This window comes from Bufo bufo, chromosome 7 (genome assembly GCF_905171765.1).
Source record: "Bufo bufo chromosome 7, aBufBuf1.1, whole genome shotgun sequence".
NCBI lineage: Eukaryota > Metazoa > Chordata > Amphibia > Anura > Bufonidae > Bufo > Bufo bufo.
The window spans coordinates 24499753-24518280 of record NC_053395.1 but is presented as its reverse complement, the minus strand read 5'-3'; the positions used below and the strand labels follow the sequence as shown (position 1 = coordinate 24518280).

Below are 18528 nucleotides of genomic sequence, written 5' to 3'. Positions count from 1 at the left end.
TATGACCCCAGGCCCGATGAAAGTAATGTGGGGAATCAGAGAGATCTCTTTGACCCAATGCTTTTAATGGGAGGTGTCATGAGCGTATCCTGCGTCTAGTGATTGCAGGTGATCATGGGATTTTGGGTGAGCGTGGAGGATTTGGACACCCATCATCTGGAGACCCTTATTATGAAAGGTTCCTCATCTGAAACAATGGACTCAAGGCAGGTGACTCCAAGGGAAGTGGATGGGCTCAACTTATTGAGTGCTGACCCTGAGAAAATAATAACTGGTCCAAGATTTAATGGTGTTTATTCCAAAGTGACCCAAATATCCCGACCAAGATGGACCCATGACGAGATAACACATAACACGGCAAAATATTATTGGACAAAATTATATTTTATTGCTTGAGCTCCCTATTTGTCAATTTCCAAAATCCAACTGGAGAAACTCCAAACTCAGACATTCATAACTCTTATTATGTCAATACCTTGTAGACGTAGCTTCTCATCAGCAACATTGTCCAACATTAGAAGGAACTGATGGAAGATTTCTGGAAATCTGGACAAGAGCCCCAATGAGTTCAGTCTGGGGTGGGGGTTGTCATGCTCTTCTCTACAGAACGCTGCTCTATAGCGATAGACAACCGCTTCCCATATGCCATAACAGGGTCTTTTGAGGTGATACAGGGGAGTCCCCCAATCACACCCCCTTCTGCAAGACTGGAGTCATCCATTGAAACCAGTGAATGCCCATTGATTTAATTGGGAATCATGTCACATGGCGGTTCTCTCAGCAATCAGCTAAACCATGGGGATCCTGCACACAAGAAAGGGGTTGTCTATATCCAGCTTTTGAAATCTGAACACAAAATGGCTGCCACCGCTGTCTAGGTCACACAACGTCCAATCCAGCAATGTATAAAGCAGGGCAAGAAGTCTTCTCTCCACCATATCTGCTGGTCATACATTGGGTAGATGCTTCCTCCGATGAGCTGGGCCAATCGTCTCCCATAATCCTGGCGTGGGGGCCTACAGCAGGTCATGCATCTTAGTTCCGTCCAGTTATTATTTGCTGTAGGTCCATGCAGGTTCTTGTATCCTATGTATTCACAGTGGTCCTGGTATGGACTGGTCGGTTTGTGGCTGCCTGGAGGGATTGAGTCCTGACTGCATGATTGGAAATAATAAGTCATCCATGTTTGGCATCACTAAAATTTTCTGTGAAGAAAAAAAAAATAGCCAAGTTCAGGCATTAGGTTCAATATCTCGCCTGGTTCTTTGTTTTTGTGCATGCACCCTTCGATTTGCACATTGGTGCGCGCGCCGTATGGGTCCCCTTGGGTCTCTGCTGAGACTGTGCAAGTGCCGAAGTTAAAGAGGTATTCCAGTAGGTAAAAGTTATCCCCTATCCACAGGATCAGACCGGTGGGGGTCCTATCTTGAGAACAGGCGCTCTGTACCACCAGCAGGCCCCCTGCTGCTCCCCTGAAATGACCGTAGCACAGCCGCTCCATTTATTTTTATAGGAGTTCCGGACATAGGTGAGCACTCTACTCGGATATCTCCGCAACTCCTGTGGATAGGGGATAACTTTTACCTACCGGAATAAACCTTTAAATCAAACTCCACATGTGCGAGAGTGCAGGGGCCAGGTGTGATGATGTACCTAATGCCTGGCCCAAAGGAAGTGCTGGGTATAGAAAGGATTGGAGATTGAGTGCACCAAGGGCAGTAGTGATGCCCATGGTGCACTTAACCTTTGCATATTGATTAAAAGTAGAATTTCTCTGCCAAAATGTGGCGTTTTAATCAGGTGAGCAAAAATCAGTGGGCTGGGTTGCACAGGCATGTCTCTGCTGACATTATATTGTGCCTGCTTGCTGCCACCACTAGGGGGAGCTAACAAGCTTGTTGCATACTGTGTTAATATTGAGTTCCTAGTGTTCTGTATTATAGTGATATCGTCTTCTTTGGAATCTCGGCTCATTACAAGTACCTGGAACTCATCTTGTAGCTTCTTCTCGATCCACTCCGTCACGTGCATGAATGTCACCTCCCTCTCTCCCAGCTTCGGTCGAATCTTCATCTCCACCTGTGGTGGCGCCCGGAAGCTGTACCTAAAACATGGAGCAGGGCATGACGACACGGTCATCTCTGTGATCCTTTTAAAAGAATTTCTCGTAAGGCTGGGACCACACGGTGACATGAAAATCACAATGCGAGCGGTCAAATCGCGACGTAACGTAGCTGCGATCCGACAGTCGCAAAAAGATCCAAACTCGCTGGCTCTATGGTCACAGGTCACATGAGATTTTGCCAGCATGGACATCAATGTAAGTCAGATGCGATGGCGACTCACGTGCAGCCTGCCATTTAAAAAAAAAACTAGCTGGCATGTGAGTCCGTGACTTATTGACGCATGACCAAAGTCACCATGTGGCCCTAGCCAAAATTTAAAGGGGTTTTCCAGGAACCTAATGAAAAAACAAAATCACACTCCCCTGCTCCCCGCCCCTCCGTTCTTGGGGTTAGGTAAAAACAGCCACAATCCGGGAAAACCCCTTTAATAAAATAAAAAAATAAAATCCCCAGTAAATATAAGTCCCGTCTGTTTTTGGGAAAGCTGGATGAGAACCAATATGGTCGTCTCCTGGCTGGCTATGCGGATACACCCGTATACTATTGATAATCCATAACTAGGTAGATTTGACATTCAGGGACCCAGAAAAGCTGGGTGACAACCTATACTGGAGTTGAAATGGCGACCATTTGGGTTGTCACCCAGCTTTCCTGGGAATGGATATTAGTAAACCGAAGAGGAGACACAGAATAGGACGACTCGAGGACTCATATTTACTGGAGATTCTTTGATTCTTAAGTGGACATGCCCTTTAAGTTACATTATTGACACAGACTGAGCAGTTACCATATGCGGTCGGTGGGTGGCGGGGGGATGTTCACGGCCAGCGTACCCCCCAGCTCCTGCAGCTCCACGGTCAGCAGCAGCGGGGTGTTGGACATCTCTTCTATCTTCCTCTTGATGTACTCGTTCTCGGTGGCTTTCTGGAAACAGCGAGACTTGGCAATTTTGTCGACAAAGCGCAGGATCCGCCGACTGGTGCTGTTCCCTCCTGGAAAACTGCGGAAAAACATTCAGGGATAACAGACCTTCTGGGAAAGCTGGGTGACAGCCAATATAAAATACATGGTAGGGGAAGCTTAAAGGGGTTGTTCCATGAAAAATATTCTACAGTTTTCGAACACAACACCTGGATCTGAATAATTGTGTAATTGGATGTAATGAAATATTTAGTATAGCCGCCGAGTTATTCGATAAAATGTATCTGTGTAGCGCCACCTGCTGTTTGTTCTTTTTCTTATTTCTTTGACCTGCTCACTGAGATGGCCGCACATGCTCAGTTTCATCCTTCAACTGTCTCCTGAGCTGTGATAGGGAGAGAGCTGCAGAAGAAAGACACGCCCACGAGGAAGGACACGCCCCCTGAGCTGCCACCTTAATATAAATATAGCAAAGCAATTGGAGCAATGAATGGTGAGATCTCTGGATCCATGTGAGGTATAAGAGCTGATTCTAGCTTTGTTAGAAAGAGATTATCATGTCCTATATGATGTCTGATTTCCATTTTTTATATTAATCATGGGAAAACCCCTTAAAGTCCCCCAAATGAGTAGTGTGCCCTCTATTCAGGGCAGGACCCCATTCTTGAGATAGGAGCGGGCTCCAAAGGCCCCACATATGGCATATAATATGGATATGCCATAAATGTCCCAGATGGGACAGCCCCTTTAAGGTTACATCTCTGACTGTACCTTTCAGCATTATTGGGGTTGGCTTTGTCTCCCGCGTTTCCTGGTGTCTCCGTGACTGTGATCTCCTCATCTTCTGATGAGCCGGCGCTGGAGGACTCCTCGTCGCTGCCTGTGAAGATACTGGATCTCGGCACCTTTGCCCTGCCATAGACATAAAGGGTAAATGTGATATTTTGTTCAAATTCACTGCCATCTAGAGGCTGCACCAGGTATTACATTATGCAAAAGAATAAAGGAATACAAACAAAATAAAAAAGAAATGATAAAATAAAAAAAATGGCAGTTTATTGTAAAAATTACAGCTATTTGTAACCCCACAGATCTCTGAATAGCGGCTACCACTACCATAAAATGACCTCTGATTATAGATAATCTATAAGGCCCATTGTTCACAATGTACAGAGTGTGCCGAGGCAAAGCAACTTCTCTTCATGATCCAACTAAATCCTTCTTCTTTACTTAGTAATAAGACTGTATAGCTGCATAGGAAGCACTAGAGCTCTGATGTAGCTGAGCTGTGTCTGTCATCTTGTTTTGTGCTGTACTGTAGTATTGGTTATGCTGGGGCGGTATTTTGTGGTGCACTGTGGTATCTGGTTCTGCTGGGGCAGTATTTTGTGCTGCACTGTAGTATTGGTTATGCTGAGGTAGTATTTTGTGCTGCACTGTGGTATCCGGTTCTGCTGGGGCGGTATTTTGTGGTGCACTGTGGTATCTGGTTCTGCTGGGGCAGTATTTTGTGCTGCACTGTGGTATCTGGTTCTGCTGGGGCAGTATTTTGTGCTGCACTGTGGTATTTGTTCTGCTGGGGCAGTATTTTGTGCTGCACTGTGGTATTTGTTCTGCTGGGGCGGTATTTTGTACTGCACTGTGGTTGCTGGCTCTGCTGGGGCAGTATTTTGTGCTGCACTGTGGTATTGGTTCTGCTGGGGCAGTATTTTGTGCTGCACTGTGGTATCTGGTTCTGCTGTGGTGGTATTTTGTGCTGCACTGTGGTATCTGGTTCTGCTGGGGCAGTATTTTGTGCTGCACTGTGGTAGCTGGTTCTGCTGGGGCGGTATTTTGTGCTGCACTGTGGTATTGGTTCTGCTGGGGCAGTATTTTGTGCTGCACTGTGGTATTTGTTCTGCTGGGGCAGTATTTTGTGCTGCACTGTGGTATTTGTTCTGCTGGGGCGGTATTTTGTACTGCACTGTGGTTGCTGGCTCTGCTGGGGCAGTATTTTGTGCTGCCCTGTGGTATCCGGTTCTGCTGGGGCAGTATTTTGTGCTGCACTGTGGTATCTGGTTCTGCTGTGGTGGTATTTTGTGCTGCACTGTGGTATCTGGTTCTGCTGGGGCGGTATTTTGTGCTGCACTGTGGTTTTGGTTCTGCTGGGGCGGTATTTTGTGCTGCACTGTGGTATCTGGTTCTGCTGGGGCAGTATTTTGTGCTGCACTGTAGTATTGGTTATGCTGAGGTGGTATTTTGTGCTGCACTGTGGTATTTGTTCTGCTGGGGCGGTATTTTGTACTGCACTGTGGTATCTGGTTCTGCTGGGGTGGTATTTTGTGCTGCACTGTGGTGTCTGGTTCTGCTGGGGCAGTATTTTGTGCTGCACTGTGGTATCTGGTTCTGCTGGGGCGGTATTTTGTGCTGCACTGCGGTATCTGGTTCTGCTGGGGCGGTATTTTGTGCTGCACTGTGGTATCCGGTTCTGCTGGGGCGGTATTTTGTGCTGCACTGTGGTATCTGGTTCTGCTGGGGCGGTATTTTGTGCTGCACTATGGTCCTGCTGGCCCAGCTGTCTGTCAGTTTGTACCCTCCAACAACATGGTCTGCCCGGAACGAGAACAAGTGTACTGCGCATGCGCATCACTACAGCGCGAGTTGAAATTACATTTCTACTCCTTGGTCCTGTCAATTGATAGGCTGAGGGAGGGGGGAGCTTTGGTGCACTGAGGCCAGTGGACCCGCCCTTGGTGCACTTAATTTTTTATTTGGATATTGATTAAAGGTAGGAATTCTCAGCAAGAGAGGGGAGGACAGAGAAAAGACAACAACCATTTGGCGGTGCGCTGGCTCCTGCTCATGGCTCCTTTTAACAGAGCAACTTCACCTCGAATAAAAGAGTCTCCAGTAAACAGAAGCTCGTGAGACGTTCCCTAACCTCAAATTATTTCAAATTCTCTCCATCCGTTTCCTAACGACTACTGTTTCTAATATTTCACAAGTGACAACAGGAAGTGGCGGCCATGACATCTCCTGCAGGGGTAGTCACCAGTCTCTGGTTATAATTGGAGTTACTTAGCGGATGACCACATGGTGCGGTCGGGTCGCGGTTGCGCTGCGGTTGAGTACTGCGCGGCAGTACAGGCCGCAGCTGGCCCTGGTTAAATGAAGGAGACCGCTCTGTTTAGTCAGTCTGCATTGTTAATGGCTGTGCGGCACCTTAAATACTATTGACAATGCAGAATTACAGCCGCAACCGCCTCAACCGTGCCGTGTGGTCGTACCCGCTACAGATTTCACATGCAGTAGCCTGGGTGACAACCTCCACAGGAACTGTAATGGCCGCCGCTTCCTGTTGTCACCCTAGCCCCTAGCAGCCAATCACAGCGCAGCTTTCATTTTCCCCGGCAGCTTAAGGAATGTAAGCTGAGCTCTGATTGGTTGATATAAGCCAGGGATGGAGGGCCGCAGGCTGAGCATCCCTGCTATAAGCAATGAGGCCAGTTTGGATAAATCACTCCCAAAGTCTACCCTACTATTTAGATTTACTGGGGAGTTTTTGACTTCAGGTGGAAATGCCCTTTAAGACTAAAAGTTATCATAGTGTTAAATGACAAACCCAGCTCTGCTATGTCTGTGCACTGGAGATGTTTTATAAGACGTGTGTTCGCACGTTGCTATATTGGGCGCCCTCATGTGACAGGTGCCCCCCCCTCCCCACCGTCTTTGGAGTTGATGTTCCAGCACTTCTCCTAATTATCGGTTTCCAGCTGGATTGGGCGGTTCCCCTGTGCTGCGCATTGTTCTCGCCCTGACAGAGCCGCACTTTCAGCCTCTTCGTGGTCTCTCTCCTCCTCCTAATTTACACTCTAACAGAAAGCTAAGAGCGCGGGTGACAATACCGCCCCCGCCATAGTCAACAGCTCCCGCCTGCACCAGAGCCTCGAAATCACAGCTGGGATGTCTCCTTTAACTCTTAAAGGGACGGTAGACTGATGGAATTCGTACAATTTTTGTGGCCTTCTTTATTGCAGGGATTCTTGTAAAAAAAAGAAAAAAACTGCATCAAGAAAAACTTTAGAAATAGCCACCAAATGTACCTTCACCTATGTCATAAACTAACGTAAAGGGGTTGTCCACTTGGGGATCATTTTTAGCAAAGGGATTAGAAAAATCTAATATGTGATACTGCGCCTTCACCGATTCCCTGACGACCCCTTTGTGCTGCTTACTGGGTCCCTGCAGGTCTCTGTTTCCTGGTCCCATCTTGGCACACAGAAAATGCCAGGTGATGCCACCACAGCCAGTGACTGATGGCACATTGATTAGATATGCCCAATCAATGAAAGTTGGACTGGGAATTAGTGGGACTGTGGACCCATGCACCAGTGGGACTGGGTATTGCTGGGACTGTGGAGTCATGCACCAGTGGGTCTGTGTACTAGTGGGCCTGTGGACCCATGCACCAGTGGGACTGTGTACTAGTGGGCTTGTGGACCCATGCACCAGTGGGACTGTGTACTAGTGGGCCTGTGGAGCCATGCACCAGTGGGACTGTGTACTGATGAGCCTGTGGAGCCATGCACCAGTGGGTCTGTGTACTAGTGGGCCTGTGGACCCATGCACCAGTGGGACTGTGTACTAGTGGGCTTGTGGACCCATGCACCAGTGGGACTGTGTACTAGTGGGCCTGTGGAGCCATGCACCAGTGGGACTGTGTACTGATGAGCCTGTGGACCCATGCACCAGTGGGACTGTGTACTGGTGGGCTTGTGGACCCATGCACCAGTGGGACTGTGTACTAGTGGGCCTGTGGACCCATGCACCAGTGGGACTGTGTACTGATGAGCCTGTGGAGCCATGCACCAGTGGGACTGTGTACTGGTGGGCCTGTGGACCCATGCACCAGTTGGACTGTGTACTGGTGGGCCTGTGGACCCATGCACCAGTGGGACTGTGTACTGATGAGCCTGTGGAGCCATGCACCAGTTGGACTGGGTATTGCTGGGACTGTGGAGTCATGCACCAGTGGGACTGTGTACTGATGAGCCTGTGGAGCCATGCACCAGTGGGTCTGTGTACTAGTGGGCCTGTGGACCCATGCACCAGTGGGACTGTGTACTAGTGGGCCTGTGGAGCCATGCACCAGTGGGACTGTGTACTGGTGGGCCTGTGGAGCCATGCACCAGTGGGACTGTGTACTAGTGGGCCTGTGGAGCCATGCACCAGTGGGACTGTGTACTAGTGGGCCTGTGGAGCCATGCACCAGTGGGACTGTGTACTAGTGGGCCTGTGGAGCCATGCACCAGTGGGACTGTGTACTGGTGGGCCTGTGGAGCCATGCACCAGTGGGACTGTGTACTGGTGGGCCTGTGGAGCCATGCACCAGTGGGACTGTGTACTGGTGGGCCTGTGGAGCCATGCACCAGTGGGACTGTGTACTAGTGGGCCTGTGGAGCCATGCACCAGTGGGACTGTGTACTGGTGGGCCTGTGGAGCCATGCACCAGTGGGACTGTGTACTAGTGGGCCTGTGGAGCCATGCACCAGTGGGACTGTGTACTGATGAGACTGTGGAGCCATGCACCAGTGGGACTGTGTACTGGTGGGCCTGTGGAGCCATGCACCAGTGGGACTGTGTACTAGTGGGCCTGTGGACCCATGCACCAGTGGGACTGTGTACTGATGAGACTGTGGAGCCATGCACCAGTGGGACTGTGTACTGGTGGGCCTGTGGAGCCATGCACCAGTGGGACTGTGTACTGGTGGGCCTGTGGAGCCATGCACCAGTGGGACTGTGTACTAGTGGGCCTGTGGAGCCATGCACCAGTGGGACTGTGTACTGGTGGGCCTGTGGAGCCATGCACCAGTGGGACTGTGTACTGCTGGGCTTGTGGAGCCATGAACAGGTTAATATATGGCGTTCTGGACTATACTTGTATCTAGGGTCAGCACTATAATATGGATTACACTGCTGCGGTTCTCTATTGCCTTTGTGAGAAAAGCTAGGCGCGCTGCCCGGGTAAATCCGCAGATGCTGCAGCATACCCCCTGTGTGCTCGCTAGATTAAGTGTTTAACTCTTTCTTATCTAGACTTCTCAGTTTAGATGAACATTAGTCACACAGTTGTGCAGGAAACCAATAAAAAAAATCTGCCCCATGAGTGCAGCGACCAGGGTGACCATTCTTTGGACATTGGATCTATGTATTCCGCAAGCCAAGGGTTAACTATAGCAAGAGCTGCACATCTGTGATCGGCTTTTGGCCTAAATAAAATGAGATGGAGCAGAAGGTCTAATTAAGCCGACAAGCACCATCTAATTAATTGCAGAAAATTAAACCTTCTGCAATCCAGTGTTTAACGTGTCTGTGGGGCAAAATCCATAGTGACAGGTCTTATTAACAGTGTGCGGAGAATACGTAACAATATAAGGGGGGGGGGGGGATGGAGTGTCACAGGCAGTAGTATAGTAGTTATATTCTTGTACATAGGAGCAGTATTATAGTAGTTATATTCTTGTACATAGGAGGCAGTATTATAGTAGTTATATTCTTGTACATAGAAGCAGTATTATAGTAGTTATATTCTTGTACATAGGAGCAGTATTATAGTAGTTATATTCTTGTACATAGGAGCAGTATTATAGTAGTTATATTACTGTACATAGGAGCAGTATTATAGTAGTTATATTCTTGTACATAGGAGCAGTATTATAGTAGTTATATTCTTGTACATAGGAGCAGTATTATAGTAGTTATATTCTTGTACATAGGAGCAGTATTATAGTAGTTATATTCTTGTACATAGGAGCAGTATTATAGTAGTTATATTCTTGTACATAGGAGGCAGTATTATAGTAGTTATATTCTTGTACATAGGAGCAGTATTATAGTAGTTATATTCTTGTATATAGGAGGCAGTATTATAGTAGTTATATTCCTGTACATAGGAGCAGTATTATAGTAGTTATATTCTTGTACATAGGAGCAGTATTATAGTAGTTATATTCTTGTATATAGGAGGCAGTATTATAGTAGTTATATTCTTGTACATAGGAGCAGTATTATAGTAGTTATATTCTTGTACATAGGAGGCAGTATTATAGTAGTTATATTCTTGTACATAGGAGCAGTATTATAGTAGTTATATTCTTGTACATAGGAGGCAGTATTATAGTAGTTATATTCTTGTACATAGGAGCAGTATTATAGTAGTTATATTCTTGTACATAGGAGGCAGTATTATAGTAGTTATAGTCTTGTACATAGGAGCAGTATTATAGTAGTTATATTCTTGTACATAGGAGCAGTATTATAGTAGTTATATTCTTGTACATAGGAGCAGTATTATAGTAGTTATATTCTTGTACACAGGGGCAGTATTATAGTAGTTATATTCTTGTACATAGGAGGCAGTATTATAGTGGTTATATTCTTGTACATAGGAGCAGTATTATAGTAGTTATATTCTTGTACATAGGAGCAGTATTATAGTAGTTATATTCTTGTACATAGGAGGCAGTATTATAGTAGTTATATTCTTGTACATAGGGGCAGTATTATAGTAGTTATATTCTTGTACATAGGAGCAGTATTATAGTAGTTATATTCTTGTACATAGGAGCAGTATTATAGTAGTTATATTCTTGTACATAGGAGGCAGTATTATAGTAGTTATATTCTTGTACATAGGGGCAGTATTATAGTAGTTATATTCTTGTACATAGGAGGCAGTATTATAGTAGAAGTTCCAGAACTCACCCAAATCTTCTGTTGTCAAACAATCTGCCCTCATCCACTGTTGCCTCCTTTCCTAGCCTGGACAGATTCATTTTCGTCTCTAATGTTACTTGTAAAGACCCACTGTACGTCACATCCATATCCATCCACAACCCTGAGAAAATAATGTAAAACATGTCCTTTTACAGGTATGCAGATGTGAAGAGCAGAATAAAAAATTTGATTACTCTGCTTCTCTCCCTTCTGGTCATAGTTGGTACTGTAATTATTCCTGCTGATAGTAGAGTTTAAGAAAGTCCAAAAAGTTTTTGTGATGTTTTTAGGATGAATTCACTAACCACTGCCCAAGGGGTTTTGTTATAGGCCCTTTTAATTTGGGGTTACTTGCTAAAGATGGATTTATGTATCTTCCATTGAACTGTTATGCCGTTAGCTCCCCCTAGTGGTGGCAGCAGACAACAAACATTTTATATTTTTTAACAGCTCAGGATATGGACTGAAAGGACTCTGTACTGTAGGCCAAATGTAATTGCAATAGAAAGAACTAACAACTACCGAAATGTTTGCCTCCTGCCTGACACAACTACTATAGTTTCCCATCTCATGTAATCTTGAAGATGATTGGGAGTTAATGGTTGTTCACAGAAGACATGATAATCCTGAGCTTAGTCTTGCGCCTGTACTTTGCAGTGGTCTTAACATGACTTGCTTTCTCATAACGGTGTTTTAATTGCTGCGGTTAATATTGAGCACGTGGCACCGTGCCCTGCCAGCGGCAGCAGCTGCTCCGCACTAATCCCCGAAGTGGCACAACGGGAACAGCTCTGCCATCTGAACGGTAATGTCACTCAACAGATTGGGCTGTTGAGATCACCATAGCCCAGGATATATATATATTTTTTTAATACTGATCATGTGACACTATATGGGAACACGAGGGTGACAGCAACTTGGCAGTGACCGGGCGAGATTAAAAATAACATGCTGACCACCATTATAAAATGAAGACTGCCGTTAGATTCCACTTCTGATGTGCCCACATCACGGTGCACAGTGTCTAACCCTCCAATACTCCACAAACTATACGTGCCGCCATATGGCGCCTCTTAGGATACTGTATTACAGAGACATTCTTCTCTTTTAGGTTAGAACGTCTTTAGAATACAGAATATGATGGGATTTACCATACGTATCTATGTGATGAATCAGAGCCATACATTGCTACAGAAGCACACCATAGAAGTCTGTAGGCGCTGTATTAATGGCTCCACACAACTCAGAATTTGCATGGGGCTGGTGATGAAAGTGACAAAAACAGAATACATTCCTCTTAACATACCTATGCACTGTATATGATACAATACCAATTATTCATCATCCAATAGATGGAAACTTCAAACAAGTTGGCGTGCCCGACGGGATGAGACTATCGGGTGCAAGACCCTGTTTGGTCATCTCTGATCTATACAGTGAAATTTCTCGTCTGACATCTGATAATCAGTAGAGCCTAATAATTCTGCACTCGTTTCCTGTACTTTTTGCAGAGCTTATTCCGAGAGCAGAACTTAACGACGCAGAAAATGTGCATCCTCTTCCACTGTTTTGTAGACGAGGAGTCTAATGAGGATGTAATGTGCTCGCGGAGCAGAGTACATTATAAATAGATGCTCCGATCTGCTTTTTGTGCCTATTAATGGGCATCTTCATGAGACTGGGCCCATATCTACTAAGCAGTAGTAGTGCAGACGGAGAAGGAAGTCGATAGCAAATAGCCAAATGGACCCCATTTTGGTGGTGGATCGCACAACCACATCTGCCTATGCATCATGGTATTCTGACCTGAAACCCCCTCCTTGGGCACTATTGCATAGGGTCTTGTTCTATGGTACAGAACCCACAGGGAATTTGGAAAACACTCACCTCTTTCATTCATGCTTGGGCTGGAGATGGTGAGAATCTGGGGGAGTGATGTTCCCATATCTAAGCCTGTTAGTGTCAGTTCATCCATAAAGTTTGGCAGCTGGGTGAAAAAGTGTACAAAAAATATTTCAGAGTGTGCCACACAACTATTTCATAGCCCATAGTCCAGACTTTGATGGATACTTGAGGACCAAGAGTTCATGTTGAGAAATGTCCTTTATCTTGTCTACCAATAATGGCCACCCTACCTCATATACCTGTCTACTCACAGTCCTACCTTGATTTTGGTCAACTTTTTCTGGATTTTGTTGGCCACCACATCTTCCCAATACTTCTCCTGCAAGAAGTCCCAGAACATGCGTCCAATGAAGGCATTGACCCAGCACACATGTGTGTTAATGGAGAGAGATTGCTCCATAGGGTGCTGGGTAAAGGTAAAGACAATGAATTAGGCTTAGGTCACCTATGCAGAGGCAGATGTAACTAAAACGTATGGGTTGGGGGTTGAGGTGAATTAGTAGTATCTCCAGACATTAATATTACATTATCAATACAGCAGGATACAGTACCTCCTTTTTCGGAGGTGTGGGGCTGCTGGCAACGCTCTGACGAGGGCTCTGGACTGGGCTGGCTGGATCTGTTGAGATGAACCTGGACATGTAGGTGGCATAGTCCAAGAGGATTTTCTGTCTGACGTTTGCCGCCAGGTCTTTTGGTTTACTGATATGGGAAGCGTCCTCCGTGCTTTCCATGCTGCTGTTACTCGTGCCCCCCCAACTGCATGGACTCAAAAGGGGATTTGGTAGTGACCCTAAATAAGTTGAAGTCTGAGTCAGAGGGAATTTATAAAACCCAAGACATTTAAAAGGTTCTTACTAGTCAACCTTCTTACCTGTCTTGCTATCGCCTCTGATGGCATCTTGCTTTCCAGTCATGGACCCTCGAGAGGCCCTCACCAGATGTTGATACCATTCTTCCTTGTCCCTTCCAGTCCGTCCAAACAAATACAATGTCCCTGCCTTACACTCCATAATGGACCTCTCACATCCTTCTGGATCCCTTCTTGGAGACATATCGCTTTTAGTGTCTGTGACTTCGGCATTCTGGTCTTCAGGATCTTCGGGATCACATAATTGGATGCAGATTGGATATTTTTTATTCCAAATTCTCTTGTTTGCCAGTCCGTCAGGATACAGAAATACCTGAAACAATCATCATAAGCTCTAGATGACCTTCAGCCATGATTTATAATGTTGGGATAGAATATACAATACTATGAGGGTCTGTACTTGGGTTAATAAGTTTAGTGTTAGGGTCCATAACATATTTTTGAAGACCATTATTGACTATGTTCATGCCAAGGTGTGGATCATAAGGCCCCCTGTAGCTACTAAGGGGCTTGAAAGAAGAAGCTGGCATCTCAGGTTGAACTCCTTCCCCATCTATTAAAGGGTTGTAAAGGAATAGAAAAACATGGCTGCTTTCCTTTAAGAAACAGCACCACACGTGTCCACAGGTTGGGCTTGATATTGTAGCTCTATTGAGGTGAATGGAGCTGACTACGGTACTACACTCAACCCATGGACAACCCTTTCAATTTCTGATAGACAGTACACCCCTTACCTGGGCATTGGTCAAGTTGTTGGTATCATGACTGAGAAATACTGTCTCTGGTATCTCCTCCCCATAGATAGACCTCCGGGGCAGGTTGCTTTTTGCATAAGAGCGTTTCAAGGTTGTACCTTCTAGTGTCACAAACACAGAATGGGTGAGAGCCGGGTGGTAGAACTCAGGGTCGTAAGAAAACATCTCGTTCATCCAGCCCTGAAAGACATAACGTAGGGATTACCTCAATGATTATATTAGACTTTAGGGTGTTTCTACACCTTCAGGTTTTTTAATGTGGTTTTTGAAGTACATCAACTACTATAGTAGTAGTAGAAGTGGTTCGTTTTGATATCGCCTGATACCAGTGGCTTGCCAAAGGGGTGGCCTACACCACCCAGTGTCAGTGGACGAAACTATTGGCGAATAGAGGAGAACTAGAAGAAAAGAAAATTGATTGGCAGGGGACCAATCCCCCGGACCCCTTGCCGATCAGCTGTTGCGGGGTAGCTCCGGTGCTGGAACTACACAGCTCCATCCATTGTCCATTGTGCAGTGGACGGTGTTGGTTACTGCAGTGCTTCTCATTTAAATGAAGTTGGAATCAGAAATACTGCGGAAGAGCTGATCGGCGAGGGTGCAGAAAGTCAGACCCCCGCCGACCAGATATTAATGGTAAGTCATCAACAGTAAAATCCTGGACAACCCCTTCAATCCCACCCTTTTATATAAGCCACTCCCCATAAAGGTCGCTCCTATTTCCCCCACAATCTGCTGATTGAGTATTACCCTGTGAAGGGCTCTCCAAGACTGACGTCTCAAAAATGAACATGCACCGGTTTCTGTTTCCATCCGCCTCTGCCCCCGACCTTGTCAATGCAGCTTTATTTGTGGGTTTTGTTTAAAATGTACAAAATATCCGCCATAATCTATGAAATCATATAAATCTGTATTGATACGGTGTGCTGCCCCGCTGAGGATGTCAGACATTAAGTGCTATCTTCTGCGCCCGTAATGGCAGCCCCCGCTCCTGCAGCGGCCCCTGATATACTACCGATCTCCACTGCTAAATAACGTTTCTGAGAAAGAGTGCGAAATGATGGAAGGTGTGCAGCCATGCCTAGAATTATCTGGAGTGAGCGCTCTATTAGAAGAAAACAATGGGACGCTATATACAATAAAAGGCCTAAACCGTACTGACACGGTTCCAATATTCTGGCCATGTTCTCATTATTTCTGCCACTGCCCTCATAATGACAGCCACAGTGTACTCATTATATAGGACCAGATAGTTGGGCAGATATATAAAACAGTCTAAAAGAGTCACAACCAATCACATCGCAGTTTCATTTAATCTTAGTTTTTTAGAAAATGAAAACTGTGCTGTGATTGCTAGATATGGGCAACAAAGTCTGCCCCCAAACAAAAAGACAGTCGCAGTTCCTCCATAACACAGCTAGTCACTAGAGCATAGTGATAACCAAGTAGATCTATGTGCCACTGTTTTAGTGTGTATAGCAAGGTATTTTAGTGGTCCTTCTCTTTTAATTCCTTGTAATGTAGTTGGTTAGGTAGGGCTAGTTTGGACCAAAAGACAAAAAAATAACAAAGAGCTCAACTCCATCGAAGACATCATCAGGGGAAGATGTGTCTTGCTACCATCACCTCTCTTTTTTATATGGATGTCAGCCGTGTGCCACGTTGGGAACTGGTCGATGTGGAGCTTGCTCATTTGTTTTTACGGCTTTCAGTGATTGATACTTACTTTACTATCATAGTTTAGTAATCTCTTTATGCACCTACGTTATGGTAAGTCTAGTTTTTCCCGAATGTCAGATCTCACAGTAATACATAGTGACAGCCACAATGCTCCATAACATTGCTAATCACAGTGCCTCTAACACAGGGCCACGCCACAAACATAATAGGCCTGTGCCCCCAAAACAAAGCTTTTCACGCTACCTCCATAACAACGGCGTCCACTGCTACCCTATAATCAAGCCAGCCCAAATTAGTAATAATGACCTTGTCCCATATAACATTGAAAACCACAGTTTCCCCATAACAGTGCCAACCACATGACCACTATAACAAGACCAGCCTCATTGTCCCCACAACATTGCCAACCACATCTCGCCGATTCTGTGAAGCTGATGTGCTGTGAAAAATTGATCGGGAACACAGCTCTAAACGAGAACTGTGGGACCCTCATATTTAGGACTGGTGAGGGTCCAGGAAAGGTGATAATCAGTATGGGTACACTTCCTGTTGTCAATGGCCTAAACCTAAAAATGCCAATATGCCTGTAAGTAGAGGGGACCTCTTACCTGTAGCAGATTCTGTTCCTGGAGGTTATGAATAATTGAAGGAAAAGCTTCACATTCCTGAAGGTAACGCTTGTGTCTCCTGGAACAGGAACGTTTGGGCACCAGCAATAATACCAAGAAAAATCCTAAAATTAGTCCACTAGCAATGCCCATGAAAAGCCCCGAGATGTAGGCAGGAAGTGGCCAGATGAAGAAGTTATATGCTAGGATTGCTATACAGACCAGGACGCTAAAGGGCACGTCATTGTTATGGGATGAAGATGGGCGATCATCCATGGTGGGAGATACGTTTTCATCTTCTACATCCTCACCGGTCAGTTCTACTACTTGGATCATGTCCCCGTAAGAGCAGATCTTATATTTGCAATGGTTCTTTGGTTCTTCCCTGTGGATAGCTTTAGCGGGATCCACAGAGTCCATGATATCTTTTTCGTCTAACCTTCCATAGTTGGTAAACGTGTTCTTTGATTCAAAAATACCTTGACTCGATGGGGATTCCTGGTTGAAGAACAGCGGGGACATAGTTCTGTACTTGGGGTTTGGGCTTGTCTCCTCACCTATCATCTTACTGAGCATGCTCAACGGTTCCTGCATAGCTTCGGACAATTTCCTCTTGGTGTCTTCTAACTTGGCTTCAACGTCTTGCACATTAAAGAACATTCCTTTGCTTTCGGAAGGTGATGTGCTTGGGGAGGATGGAGCGGTTCTAGAGTCTCCATTTTTCCCCCTGGGTTGCGTTATCTGTCTCCAGAGATGAACATTGAGTTTAGAGTCAGATTTGGACTGTGTCACTTCCGGCTCCAGTCTGGAGATCTCAGTGGAAATGGACTTGACCAAGTTAACGAAGGGATGAGGTTTATGAAGAGTGGGGTCTTTGACATCAATTTCTGTAGAGACAGACTTCACAAGGTTGAGCGGTTTGGATGTGGGTGAACTAGACAAGAAGGGGCTATGTTTTTGGGTCTCACCGGACAGCAAAACGTCACCGGCACACTCATAAGCGGCCAGAGCCAGCTCATTAATGATGGTGCCATCTTGCTTTCTTGACCGCCCATACAGCGGAGATGTAGTTCTACTTGCTAAGGTGGAGGCCAGTGCTTCTTCTTCATCTTGGTCCAAAGTGAAAATCAGCTCACTTTCGGCTAAATCCTCCCAGTTGTCTTCACTATGCACTTTAGTTAACTGGATTGTTATTCCTTGTGGGGACTGTTGAGTAACCATTGCTTGCTTCACATCTGGCAAAGAGTGGTTAGGTGTTGGGGAACCAGTCGGCACAGGACTAATTTTGCCAGAGTTCGACATTCTTCACAGCATGGTTAATCTACCTGAAATAGAGAACAAAACATGGGTCAAATAAATGAAAAAACAAAAAAAACTGAAATGTAACTCTACCCAAACTAACGTCCTATTGGGATTCTTTAGGCCAACCAAAGGATATGATCCTGAGGGCTTTCCCTTCATCTATACATATCAAATGATTGGCTCAAAAGTTACCTTCAACTGTGGTTGTCGTCTACTGGACCTTTAGGACCCATTATTGTTTCAGATCCTAGGCACGATGAAGAATCCTCTGGTGGGAAAGTCAACCATATCCCAAACTATTACAAATCTGTTGCTCCCTTTATGTCAGCCTCCTGACATCATCGAGAAGACTGTCAGAGAGTTAAGTAGCTGCCGTTTAATGTTTACTGTTCTGTGGGAATATAAAGGTGATGAAAATAAAGCATTAAATATTGCAATAAAAGGTGGACAAATTAGCATTTAGTGTTAAAAAAACATACTATTTTTGACCTAAAAACTCCTGTGTCAGTCAGAGTTTTTACAGTGCTCAGCAGCTGAATGTTGGTGGGGGTATAGTGTGATTGACAGCTCTGTGCTCACATCCTCTAATATCACAGCTCTGTGCT

The 18528-nt window shown here is 45.5% G+C and overlaps 1 protein-coding gene across 1 annotated transcript; it reads right to left on the bottom strand.

Annotated features, from left to right (window-relative positions):
• Positions 1–390: 390 nt before the first annotated feature.
• On the bottom strand, positions 391–18240 carry LOC121008128 (testis-expressed protein 2-like). The gene is made up of 12 exons (XM_040440484.1): positions 18116–18240; positions 16622–17946; positions 14313–14513; positions 13582–13891; positions 13259–13500; positions 12967–13113; positions 12690–12789; positions 10791–10923; positions 3819–3959; positions 2914–3126; positions 1984–2104; positions 391–1205 (listed from the first exon to the last, which is right to left on the bottom strand). Exons 2-12 carry the CDS (start codon positions 17921–17923, stop codon positions 1095–1097), a joined length of 3021 nt encoding a protein of 1006 aa, XP_040296418.1. The 5' UTR covers positions 17924–17946; positions 18116–18240; the 3' UTR covers positions 391–1094.
• Positions 18241–18528: the final 288 nt, after the last annotated feature.

Coding starts and splice junctions, on each gene's coding strand:
- LOC121008128 (XM_040440484.1), bottom strand. CDS start 17,923: ATGTCGAACTCTGGCAAAATTAGTCCTGTGCCGACTGGTTCCCCAACA. Junction 13,501..13,581: donor CAGAGGCGATAGCAAGACAG/GTAAGAAGGTTG, acceptor CAACTTATTTAG/GGTCACTACCAAATCCCCTT. Junction 2,105..2,913: donor CCACCCACCGACCGCATATG/GTAACTGCTCAG, acceptor TCCATGTTTTAG/GTACAGCTTCCGGGCGCCAC.